Below are 14,045 nucleotides of genomic sequence, written 5' to 3' on the forward strand. Positions count from 1 at the left end.
TCATCACTACTCTTCGTGCACAGTAAGTGCAAATTGAACTTGTGTATTTTGGTGGCATTAAGAAACTGCTGTTAAAAATCTGATTTCTACTGTTTATTACATACAGTAGCATTGGCATTAACATTGTCTGTTGTTGATTGACAAACAATATTTAGTGCAGCAAAGTAAAGCTTTAGTATTCAACTTATTAAATGATTTCGAAAAACAATTTCTGGATCAATAAAGTTATGCAAATAAAACTATTGGAGGACATATTTAATAAGCTGCATATAAGCTTATGTAACAGGTGTCTAAAATACTAATTTCAGTTATTTGGAGCTTCACCGAATCCTAATAATATTCATTATGTTGTATTTCCCTAATCAGTTTACTGTGTTATCTTATGTCATCAATGAGAGCCTCTCCCAGTGTTTGTGTGAGAGTAGAAATTGTATCACCAAAGCCTGAGTACTGTTAGTTTTCTGTCCTAATATTTCATCCTGTTAATAATGAACATTAACAGATAAATACGTTTGTATGACATGGCAAATCATAAGTCACAACGTTGAAGTTTCGGAGGTTAACCGGATTTGAAGCCAGAGTGCCGCAGTACAGCGTGTGGTGAATACCAGTTACATTTATATAAAGCTTGTAGCTACATAGACTAAAATTTCACAGGTCACATGAGTAAAGAGAAGCTGAGTGAGAATGTGATCAACACATTTTAAATTTAAGAAGTAAATTAATCCACTATATGCTTTTCTTTAAAGGTCTGCTGGCTTAGATTTTTTTACATGGCTCCCAAAAGAAAAAATTTGCAAAGCTTCATATGGTGCATTACATGCCATATCATTAGATTTGCATCATACTTGAAATATGAGCCGAGCCACATGAATGTCTGTCCAATATGGAGGTTTCAAAATACTACTGATGTAAAATAGGCATCATAATTGACATTTCCCCCAAGTATTAGTTGAGTATAGCATAATTTGGAAAGTGGTCAAAGGATTTATTCAGAACTTCACTACCATTCTCACTTGATCAAGATGTTTAAATGTCACACTACAGCTAAAAAAAACTAAGATCTCTCATGGGGAAACATGCCCCATAGTGTATTAGTATAAAATACAAATTTGTAATGTTAGAACAGTGATTAACACTATTGCTTCAGAGGACCAGCACTAGGGGTTGTTGTCTACTGACTGCCAAACCTTGCAATGTACAGTACTTGCATTGATGGCTGTTGAAATGTAACCATTTTTGCCCTTATTCTTGTTATAACCATGCTTTACATTTACTGATTCCCAAGATTGTTAATAAACAGTTATCATTTCAAATTAATTTTGTGAACTAACTCCCCTGTTGTGAAATTTCTTAATTACTTGGCCCTTCCATGCCTGACTGTGGGTGAAGCATTGCTCTCCTCCCTCTCTGTCACTTGGATGGACCTGCCCCCTTAACTGATCTCAAGAAGGCACTTGGACTTTTTTTTTCTTTTTTTCTTTTCATGTCTTGTGAAGTGGTATACTCTTACTCCTGTTTTTAACATTGTTGACTGACCCCATGCTTGTACTCCTTGGCAGCATGCACAGACTGGCGTCCCTGGTGACCTGTTTGTTATTCCTCCGCTTCTGTCATTCCAGTTTCTTTAATCTTGCACTCTTGCTTCATGCCTTTATCTTAGATTCTAGTCATTTCATTGAAAATATGGGATCTTATTTTCCTCTGCTTTGCCAGTTCATTTTGAGTCCATCTCTTGGTTGTTCTCTCCTAAGATGTCTCTTCTGTTTATAGTCTAAGGTGGCTTAAAAATCTTTCTCTAAATACATTTTCCCTCAAGGATCTGTCTCTTTTTTTCCTGGGGTATCATTTTTAGTAATGCGCATGTTTGCTATGGATTTGTGCTGTCTGAAGTCATGGAGACGCATGGAGAAAATTATTTTGGGCCTAGTGTAGGGAAAGATAGAATATGAAGTGTACTTTTACAGCAGGATATTTGGACATTAGGTAATTTGAGACAACTGTTCATATCTATGCATAAAACAGATTAAAATTGAAATTTTGCAAGACATGGTGTTTAGATGTTCCACACATTTCCACATGTGCACATTTCTCCTGGACAAATGCCAATTCGTTTGGGGCACATATTCACAGTTCATCTACTCTGAGGACATCTTCATAAATTGCAGAAAGAATGTTAAAAACAGATTTATAATCTAGTAAATAAAGAGAAAGAACTATAGACTGCACCGGATGACAGTACTGCTGTAACTGATACTAGCCAGATAATTCTTTTACTTGACCTTGGAATTTGGGATTCTAATACTTTAGAAGGGCTGCTGGAATTGGTACCTTCATGGGGCCACAAAAGGAGAAAATCTATTTAATGATGTTAAAACAAAAGTGATAAAATATAGTGGATCTGGTAAATACACATATATTGTGAAAATGGATCAAAAGTCATAGATGCAGAATCCAGAACTTGTAGAAACTGATAAAATAGTAAGATCTTGATCACATAATGTTCCATTAAGAGAATTTTTGTGGTTAATCACTAAAGTTGACAATATTCTGGACACGGCTACTAAGGTCACGGATTCGCACAATATGTAAAACTTTCCTTAAACTGAATGCTGCGGTTGAGGATTTACTTGTACATACATGTCAGGTGGCTAATTAAAGGAAAGCATCTGCAAACATTTTACACTTTAAGAAAATAAACAAATTTGCACTTAACAGAAATTAAATATGACCCTACCCTACCTGAAGGTCTTTCTATTTGTCTATGCATTCCTGACTAATCTCACTCAGCTGGTCACGTTTCAATTGTTTCCCCCCCCAAAGGAACACCTTATTAAAATCTGGGGCCAGATTTCCAGTGTTTAAGGGAATGGAGTCAAACTTCTAATGACACTTTTTGATGTGTATTGTAGCAAAATACACATGTGAAACTATGTACTGTATATTGCAGGTGGATCAATTTCTTTCAGGTTAATTGCAGATTTTGGACAAGTATAGCTTCAATGTTTGCCAGTACATACTGTACATTAGTGAGAAGTAATTGCATCACATTGGCGTCATCAAATCAAAACGGAAGAACAGTATCTCAGACTCTACCTTGCAGCAAATTCTCTGTCTCTGTTGTGGATCTCCTCTTCACAACCATGTTGTTTTGTCTTGAATCCAGTCATCTGCTTAGTTGTCCTCTCGTCCCTTAAACGGCATTTCACTCCTATGCATATGTATAGACTTGAGGTAATGCAGGTGCATTTTCCATGTATAATTTTGTGTCTTGGCATGCCTTTAATTTGCAGTTATGGTGTGGGCGTGTGGCCAGCTTCATCTGCAGAAATGTTTGAGGATGCTATTGTCTCTTTTCTGGGAAAAGAAAAAAAAAGCACAAATGTGCCTGATGGTGTGTCTTCATGTGCAAAATGTGCAGCTTGTCACTCATTTTTAAAAATGTGCTGTGCTTTTCCATTATGTGATGAGGGGGCATACGTTTTTAATGATTTTTACAGGTGTGACACAAATTATCTGTATTACATAGCTACAAGGAAAAATGTAGAAAGATGCATACTACGTGTGAATGCTTCTATCTGCCCACATGCAATGCTGTAACGCTTCTGCTTTTCCTGTCTCACTTTGTCAGCAGTTTGTGGTTTTCGTATCTGAAATATTTGTTTGCTGTCTTGCAAAGTGAGGTGTAGGTTCTGTACCTGACCCTGCTTTGTGCTGCTCAACTGGTAGACCACATCGAATGACCTGATAGTCTGAATGAAAACTTCCAGTTGGACAGCATTACACTACAAATAATAACTTTCAAAGCCCCAATTAAAATTCCTTCATAGGCTATTTCCAACTCCCTTGAAGCACCAGTGTGTGTGTGCGTGTGTGCGTGTGTGTGGGAGTGTAGCATGATCTGGTTGTTTGCCTCTGTCTTTACATTGGAGGGAATCTTGAGCTGGTTCTTTATTTTCAGTGGCATTCTTGACATAGAAAATCCTGCTGGGGCTGTAACAGAATTTTTCTATATGCTAGCTGGCTTCTAAAATAGTATCTCTGTCTTTCTCTAATGATTAGCATTAATTGGCATCAGACTATTGTGACATCCTCTGACATCATCATTATCATCTGACAAAATATTGGACTGTACATTTAAATTACAAGTAAAATGAGAGCCTTGCAACTCCCAGCTGCCCATGAAATTGCTTTGAACTGCCTCAACTGAGCAGTGGGTAGCGCTGCTGCCTCGCAGTTAGGAGACCTGGGTTCGCTTCCCGGGCCCTCCCTGGGTGGAGTTTGCATGTTCCCCCCCGTGTCTGCGTGAGTTTCCTCTGGGTGCTCTGGTTTCCTCCCACAGTCCAAAGACGTGCAGGTTAGGTGCATTGGTGATCCTAAATTGTCCCTAGTCTGTGCTTTGTGTGTGTGTGTGTGTGTGTGTGTGTGCCCTGCGGTGGGCTGGCGCCCTGCCCAGGGATTTGTTCCTGTCTTGCGCCTTGTGTTGGCTGGGATTGGCTCCAGCAGACCCCCCCCCCGTGACCCTGTATTAGGATATAGCGGGTTGGAAAATGACTGACTGACTGCCTCAACTGAAACACCAAGTTTAGAAGCGGGCTGTCATGTTATCTGTTGTTTGCTTTGTTTTTTTTGAGCTACATACATTTTCCTTTACACTTCGATTTTTTTTTTTTTTTTATTTTAGTTTAGGAATTTGTCTAAACATAGTCTGTTCAGTTTCCCCATACTTTATTTTAGCATTGTTTTGGAAGTCACATGAAACACTAATGTACAATAGTCACTACACTGTAGCAGACCTCTCAGTGCATCTCTCCATGCCTGTTTTTTGAATTGTTACATGGTTTCTTTTTGTTTGTGATTACTATACTGTCACCACTTTTTACAAAAATGCTTTAAAACATCGACTAAAGTTTTTTATTTTTGACAGTTACCTCCTTGGGAATTCAACAGTATACGTACACACAACCAAGGTTATTATAGTTTTGCCTTTTTATATTAGTTTTTATTTCAATATTTTTTCTGACCTTACTTGGAAATTCAGTTTAGTTTTACTTTTCCTTCATCGTATATTTTTAGTTTTAGTTTAGTTTTTATTTCACAAAGACATTTGGTTTATTTTTATATATATTAGTTTCAGTTTTAGTTTTAGTAATTATGGCATGGAGCACCTATGGATTTAGTTTTATGTCACAATCAGACATAACTGTACACTTAATAGATTTGGATATGAGTTTATTGTTAGTGGAACTTTACTACACTGCCTGGTTTACTATCTGGTTTTGTTTTTGTCTGATAAAAACAAGTATAATCAAAACTAGACACTGAATATGAACAATTTTACACATTTATAATTTTTAAAAATATTTTCTCATGAAAATCACAGGGGCTAAAGAAGAAGAGGGCTGTTAGACTTAAATGATTGTGCAGACCCCACCTAGCTGTATTGAGGGAAACAAAGAACAAGCATGTAGTGTCAAGGTTAGGAACAGTGAGTCTTCAAAAGACCAACATAAAGGACAGTAAACCCATAATGAGCAGAGCAAGAGCAGGTAATAGGAGTACGGACAGGCATAAAACAACAGACCGCATCTGAGATTAAGTACAACATATACATTATCTAAACCTGTTTATCCAGAGTAGGATTGCAGGAAATCTGGAGCCTACCACAGCAGGTTTGGATGCAAGGCAGGAAAAATCCCTGGTATGCAATATGTATGATAAGGCTGATGTTAAGAACAAAAAGAATATGATATTTGAACTATCTATTTTGAGACAGAGGGAAAAACATTGAAATAAGGGAGACAAATATTTTTAAATATAATTCTGCTAATGGATTACTTTCACAATATCAGGTGTTTTGAGTTGTGAATATGAACTAAAAAAGATAAATTAATAAATATGGAACAAATACAAAAACCCATTAGTATGTTTAGTTTTTCATCACTTGTCAGACTCTCTACCTTTTGTTTGTATCGCCTCATTATTAAATGATGTTTTTAAAGCAAAAGTGATTGGTCAGCAACAACATGCTGATCTTGTATGATGACCTAGTCAGTCTCTCAATCAGTGCCGTTTTATTTTCAAAAACCAAGAGTGCTCTCCCCTCAGATTTCTTGATATGGGGATGGATATTTGATAGATAGATATTTTATTAATCCCAAGGGGAAATTCACATTTCACTACTTTTTGTACTTTTTGTAATATGAGGAGTAAACCATAAGACAATTATTATATTTTTATATTATGTACATTAAGGAACCATCAACAACAAATCAAATTAATATATTGAACAATTATTATAAAAGTAAAGTTGTATAAATCGGACTCTGCAGGTGTATTAAAAAAATAAATAAAAAATAAAAAATATCGAGTATGTGTTCAGGTAAAATACCACTTCTGGGTGATGGATTTGGCCCAGAAGTTAATACAAGAAAAAACAGCCATATGGAAAACACAGAACTGGTGCAATGACATTTTTAGAAGTACTGCACGAGTGCTGCTCTTGTACTAACTAGGATGTGCTGACATCCTCATAAACACTGACTGAGGCCATTTACCCTGTCGGTGAATGAAAGAAATTCTGGGAGACTATGATCATTAATGTAAGAACTGTCAAGGTTTACCTAAACAGTAAACCATGGATCACTAAAGAAATTAAAGCACTACTACAGTATTGGATAAACAACATGCTCACATGGAAAATAAGGTAGAAGAAAAGTGAGTTTTACAGCATAGGATTAACACAATAGTTAAACCAAATAAAAAGATATATGGATCAAAAATCAAGACATGGTTTAATGATGATAATCCAAAGCAAGGTGTGAACTTTCCAATAGACAAGAACCAAAATGTTTTTTAACTAATGAATTTAACGACTGCTTTTGTAAGATTTGAAATCAATGCAGAAGTAAAGGAGATGCTTTGTAAAATACCAGTAATGTTTCTGGGATGGAGGTCAGTTTAACTGAAGTGAAGAAAGGTTTACAGCAGGTAAAAACCAACAGAGCAGTGAAGCCAAATGGTACATCAGGTTGGCTTCTAAAGTCCTGCTTTAAGCTACTCTCTCCAGTTTTTCATTTGCTTTTTTAACTAGTCCCTGACCTTTTATATTATACAGTACCTCAGCTATGGAAACAGTCATTACCCCAGTTCCTAAGGTCTTCAGGCCAAGAAGTCCGAATGACTGTAGACCTGTGGCAGAAGATACTCTGCTGGTTACCTTGCGTCAAATCTGCACTTTTCTTGATAGTCCTGGCTCATACGTAGGAGCACTATTTCTGGATTATTCTTTAGTGTTCAACATCATCTTGCTTCCGATACTAATAAAAAAAATGAACATGCCCTTTATTTATTTATTTATTTATTTTTACTCTGTACACAAGTGACCTGAAACAGAACAATGACCACTATTCTGTTATCAAGTATGGTGATGATACCATGCTGATAGGATGCATATCTGGAAAGAATAAAAGCCATTATTTAAATCAAGTAGACTGTTTGGTGAGCTGGTGCAATAGGAACTGTCTTACTCTTAATGTCAAACAGACCAAAGAAATTATATTGGACTTTAAAAGATAGAAATCTGATGTTCACCCATCATTGTTTTGGGGGGCGGAGGTAGAAATAGTGACTGAGTATAAGTATTTACGAACTACACTAGATAATTTTAACTAGAATACAAATGCAAAAGTCATTCTCTAAATGCAGTTGGCACTTTTTTTTTCCCATAAACTCAGACTTGATAAATTGAAGAAGGACCTCACGTTTTCCTTTTATCACAGTGTGATTCAGTCTGTCATCACTTTCACCTTCATAGTTGCTTTGAAATCCACACACTGCACCAGAAATTAATTTCTACTCCGTGCCATAGTCTTTTTAATAAGGAATATCAGAGATAACAATTAAACATAATTTTCCAGAGTTTTTTTCCTTATGTATCATGTATCCATTTTAAGTTAAATATATTATCGAACTGATAGAATTAGATTTTAACAAAAAATCTTTTTTTTTTTTTTTCTCAAAAGATGTAAACTGTTTTTAGAATATCTGTGTAAGTTTTCAACCTGTCTTGTCTCTATTTCTTAGTTTTTGTTCCTTTCTTTCTGTTATTGGAAACAACTGGGAAGCCAAATGTGGTTAAACAAAAAAAAAACCTTGAACCTTGAAATCATTTTATTTCTATGGGAGCTGCCATTTTAGACAATGGTATCTATTCCAAATAGATATCATAAACGAAATGCTATTTAGGCTGGCATCACATGCCAGGCCTTTTGTCCAAGGTTATGGACACTTCTCTGGCCCTTTACTGTGCTTGTGCTTTCTACATAACCTGTTTGTTTTTGAACTAGTTTAGCAAATTGGCTTAGATGCATATTAGATGATTTCTTGCTTTCGACCTTCTTTTCATTCTTAGACTATAATTTTGTCTCCTGATTCATCTCTCCATCTGCTCACTTTGCTAGATCAATATAAGAATGACTTTGAGGTGCAAAAGAACACTCGGACTACATGCAAGCAAATGCAGTTCGTGCATGAGCCAGTCTTTTTGTTTTCGGAGTAATTATTGAAATTTCAGTTCTATTAAAGAAACTGTTTTAGGGCATTGGTTATGTAAGGATTCATAGTATAATATCTTAATTATTCATAAATTACTTATTTAGATAGATACTTTATTAATCCCAAGGGGAAATTCACAGTTATTTAGTAGTTCTTTATCCATTATCAAAGTTAACCAAAGTTTGTAGTCTGATATTTGGTGTGCTGTCATCTTAAAAGCTTATTTCCAGATGCATGAAGTAATTGTAAGTAATAACTGTTATGGTATTTCACTTTATTTTGAGTAGGAGCCATTTCTTAAAGGTCACATAAGAACACATGTTCTTCTTCCTTGTAATCTGCAGATAAGTTAAGTCTAGCTTTCTTCTTGTTATTTGTTCTGTGAGTTGCTCTCTCCAGGTGAGAGCGGAGGGAACTACTTCCATATTGGAGAAGTTCAAACATCTCTGCATCTTGGTCATAAGTGATGGATAATGTAAGATCAAGTGGATTGGAGCAGTGGCAACTGTTCAATTGGTGCTGTACTGGTCCGCGATAGTGATGTGGGAGCAGTTTCTAAAAACGAAATTCTCTGCCTGCCTGACAATCCACATCCTTGACTAAAAAAATGAGATCACAAGTACAAGTAGCAGAAATAAGGCTTCTTCAAAAGGGTGGCTGGGCTAACACACCACGATAGGGCAAGAATATCATTGATTCGAGAGAGCCTCTGACTGGAGTTGGTGCTCCTTTGGACCAAAAGGAGCCAATTGAGGTGGTTTGAGCATGTCGTAAGGATGCAGCCTGGCAGCTTCCCCTATAGCTCCTCTGAACCTATCCTGCAGGGCAGAGACCCTGCAGTACACATAGGATGTGCTGAAGAGATTATATCTCAGTTGGCTTGGAAATGCCTGAGAATTCCTCCGGAAGAGCTGGAATATGTAGCTGGGGACAAGGTAGTTTGGACAGACCTGCTTGGCTTGCTAACACCTTGACCATCACAGTTTCAGAAAATTAGATGTTTTGCTTGGTATGCCTTGAGATTCACACAGAAATTTATGTGAAACCTCTGGTACAGAGTTGGTCTCAAATGTCTACCTGATACATTAGCAAGGTTTTCCAATGCAGGTAAGTGAAGATTAAAATGACTTTCATTCACAGCCTCAATTTAAATCTTAAAATCACAGCGAGTTGTTGGCAGTCCTGCTTCATAGCTGTCATCACACCTGTGTTACATCTGTGCCAGTTACGTAGTGTGACACTTCTTTGACACAGTCACCGGCTTGCCAAACACTGGAGGCAGCAGATATCTTTTAATTTCATGCATTGCTCCTCTTATTCTATTGTGCTCCATACTGATTGGCTGCGAAAACAGAGACTTTGCAGTCCTTTTTATATTGTTACATGATTTGGAAACCTTTATTTCTATAGCACATTTTCATTCACAGGATGTAGGTCAAAATGCTTTACAAGGTGTTAAATAGTTGCAAGAAAATAAAACCAAATTATGTAAAAAGAATATTGAATAAATAAAAAAATCAATGTGGTCTTATATAAAATAAATATTAATAGATATTCTTTGTTTTATGGGAAGTCTAATATTCTTTGACAATTTCTATGACTATAGGATGGAGCATTGCATAATGCATATGCATAACTCATCAGAAAGTTACAACACACATTATGAATAGTCATGTTAAAGGGCTTAAAATGCTGTCATTTATATTTAACATTTGTGCATTGTGCAGTCTTTTGGAATGTATTGACAACTAGAAAATATACATTTTCTAAAGCCATGTGTCCTAGGTCATTATTGCTTGTAACATTCTAGTAATGCTAGGTAATTCAGTTTGTTTGAACTGCTAAGTGAAGTATATTCTTAAAGTAATTTTTTGTTTTATCTCTTTCCATTGACAGGGTTTTAGCAGTCGTGCTGCCTTCTTATCTAGTGATGGTTGTGGCACAGTGAAGTTCTGCTTTACTAATCCTGACGGATGTGATCCGAGTACAGATTCCAGCTGTTATTTTATGTCTTCTACTGCACTTCAGAATGGAACGGATGGTTTTCAGTTTGAAATTTCTGGCAGCTCTAATGGTTACGTAGCTATTGGATTCTCGGATGACCAGATAATGGTAACTGAATATTAGAAGAGTGCATATATCTAACTGGAGCCTTATCTAGGATTGGTTTCAGACTTGCATCTGATAGAACTGTGAAAATTGGGCTCCTTATTGGTCAGATTCCATAAATTAGGTGGATATTATCTAACAGACCTCCAAGTGAGTGCTTCAGCATTGCCTGTGAGGACCTCTAACCAATTTTTTTTAACTAACAATCCCACATTGTGTTTACATCTTCCTCCAAAACCACCACCAAAAAATGAATTCTGTATTAATTTTTCCAGGAAGCTTTCATCCCTCAGTGTTTAGATACAAGACAATATGTTGATGTACATCCATTTAACCATCCAATACCAGCAGTCACTACTGCTGTCTGAAGCCACTCTCTTTTATTTATTAAACGGATGAAGAGCTCTCAAGGGCTCTTTAAAAACTACTACTTGTTAAATTCTTTAGAGGTCCATAGCACTTCTCATGCTGTCTGTGTACTTCTGTGCCACTTCCACATAGTCTTGTGACTTGGATAAATAAGGTATTAACAGTCTTTCTTGATATTGTGATTTGCTTGGTGCTTTCACAGAATTTCTTTTTATACATGCTCTGCTGTATACATGGAATTTAAAACCCACTTAGAAGACTGTTTGCTGACAGTTGCCTTTGGAGGACCCCTTTAGGCTCCACTCTGAGAACCTATTTTGTAAACTGCTTTCATATTAGTTCTCCAACTCATACTGTAACTTGCTTCTTCAGCCGATGTTTAGCTGCACACTGAATTTTATGAAAGTGTGACTCTCTTGATCAAGCTAATAGGCACACTACATAGGTGCCAAGTGACACCCAGGTGACTGTGTATTCATGACACATGTTATAAACAGACAATAGGCTATATAGTGTATTCGGAAAGTGTTCAGATTCTTTCACTTTCTGCACTTTTTTATGTTTAATTTTAAATGGATCAATTTTACATTTTTGCTCATAATTCTACATTCAGTAACTCGTATTGGCAAACCTTAAACGTTTTCAGAAAGGTTTGCAAATTTTATTAAAAATCAAAAACTGAAATCTTACATTTACGTAAGTGTAAAAGCTATATGTTCTGAATGTGGTGCTGTAAGAGCAGGTGAATGGAGTCCACTGTTTTCACCTTACCAGAACATGGCATCAATTCTACTTGGCTCTTGAGTGATCTTGGTAAAGTGACAGAGGAGTTCTTGTTATGTAGAAATCGTACAGTTTGTAAACAGTGAGCGTACAATGCTGAGCTGCACCAATCACTTTCCTTCTACACATCCCCTCACTAGTTGCTCTTCCTTTTTAAATAAATCAAGATGTACTAATACTCTGTGTAACATGGACTACTGCTTACAATACTTCCTTACCCAAAAAGAAATGTCCTCATTTCTATAATATTTTCAGAAATAACAAATTCAATGATAATGTGATCCAATTATTAGAATTCACTTAAACAGTATTTAAACATTGAGCTAAAGAAGGATTTCCATATTAAATGAGAGGGGATGGAGTTGTAATAAAGTCAAAAAAATCAGCAAGTAATAGTTCAACATAAAGCAGTGCACATTCTTAGCATAAAGTAAGAGAGCAATAGTCAATACAATACTAACAATCAGTACAACGTAGTATAACACACAGTCCTTAAATCTGATGGGTATGTTCCATTGTTGTGGAGGCAAATAACTAATGAGAAGATGATGATCCTGGGTTACCTAAACTTACTTCATTTTTGGAGGAACTTGGCAGTGGGATTTTTTCTGCTGTGGAGGGAGTATAGCTCTGGCTTACAACAGTAGGATCAGCCAATCATGGCTGTGATTGAAGCTGTGTAGGAAGTGAAGATACATTTAGTGGCATAGGACTTGGAATAAGACCTGATAAGTTGTTTAACAGTGGAGGTGAAAGAGAGTCTGTGTGATAAAGAGAAACCATATATTGAGATTTTGTAACGTATGCCTTCAGTCAATTGTAATGGATTACTTTTGGTTTGGTTTAGTTTGATAGGTCATGGAGTTTAAAGTTGATGGGAGGGTTATTTTCAGATGATTGTAGTGAGCAAAGAATCTTATAAGGGCCAAGCCAATGTGGGCTTAATTTGTTTTGATGATGTGCTGGGTACAGGACTTGCTCTCCATTACTACATCAGTACTAGATCTCCAGTTTTATAAGGTGTGTACTTAACACAGTGATTGTAGGACAATAAGCTGCTGTTATTGTGCTTTATTTTTAAATGAGGTTGCATACTGTATGCTACATGGGTGCCAAAGACATGTAGGGACAGTAAGAGGACAGTGTTGCTCTGTCCATTGTCTTGGCCAATCCTTAATAACCAGATTCTGGGTATCCATGAACATATGAAGTAGGAAGAATAATGTAACCGTTCTGTGTGAGGGTTGGCACAGGTGCCGATACAACAGTCCATTATCTATTCTAAGATGACCAAACTGTAACCATAGTTTCCTTAGATAAGGGGATGCATCATGAAGCCTCCAAAGAGATGGTCGGTGGCCCTTCTCCAGCCAAGTGAGATCATGGTCCTTCTGTTGCTACTCAGCAATATTCTAATCTCCTTGAATGTGCACAAGACTAGGGGTCGAAACTGGTCGTAATGCATAATTTTAAGAAGCAGTGAGCTGGAGCTGCTTGAATACTGAGGCAATATTTGTCTGGGTTGAAGCTGTTATAGTCAGAGTTGCTGAAGTGACAGGTAATGGTGGCACAGCAACCTGGGAAGGGTCAGTTGGGGGCCGAGAGGAGACATCATTAAGATTCTTAGCTCCATCATGATGGATAACATGCCAGTCATAGAAGTCTAACTTAACAGACCGTCAGGCCCTTCTTCATGTGGGGTCTTGGTCCAAAGGAAGCTTTTTAAGACCAACCAGGGATTTATGGTCTGTGATGATAGTGAAAGGATGGAAAGCTAAACAATGGAGGAAGTGACAGATGCAACAAATAACACAGCAAAGAGCTCATGGTCAGATGTTAACCACTTTCTGAAACTGAACGCAAATGACTAGAATATGCAATTATATGCTCTTTACCATTAATGTGTTGTGCAAAGACGGCCCCAATAGCAGGGAGAGAGGCATCAGTGTTTAGAAGAAAAAAAAAAAGGAACTGAACGGTTGGGAAATGACATAATTGGTGGGGATATTAAAACTTGCTTTCATGTATGAAAGGCTTTGTCTGCTTAAGCTGTCTAGGTGAATGACACACCTTTGTGAGTAAGGCAGTGCAAAGGCTCAGCAGTTTGGGCATATTGTTTAATGAATTGTCTGTAATAGGTCAGAGCTTTTCTAGGCCTTTCTGCCTAAGTGGCTGATTGTGGGACAGGCCACAATGCAACCTTGCCTGTGTTTGCAGAATTTGACCGA

At 36.9% G+C, this 14,045-nt stretch overlaps 1 protein-coding gene across 1 annotated transcript in view; it reads left to right on the forward strand.

Moving 5' to 3' along the window:
• LOC114658979 (putative ferric-chelate reductase 1) overlaps positions 1–14,045 on the forward strand; it is a 60,281-nt gene that overhangs the window by 15,890 nt on the left and 30,346 nt on the right. The window contains exon 6 of the mRNA XM_028811137.2: positions 10,453–10,668. Coding sequence (XP_028666970.1) covers positions 10,453–10,668 — 216 coding nt within the window. The remainder of the gene's footprint in view (positions 1–10,452; positions 10,669–14,045) is intronic.

The sequence above is a fragment of the Erpetoichthys calabaricus genome, chromosome 10 (assembly GCF_900747795.2).
Source record: "Erpetoichthys calabaricus chromosome 10, fErpCal1.3, whole genome shotgun sequence".
Classification (NCBI taxonomy): Eukaryota; Metazoa; Chordata; class Cladistia; order Polypteriformes; family Polypteridae; genus Erpetoichthys; species Erpetoichthys calabaricus.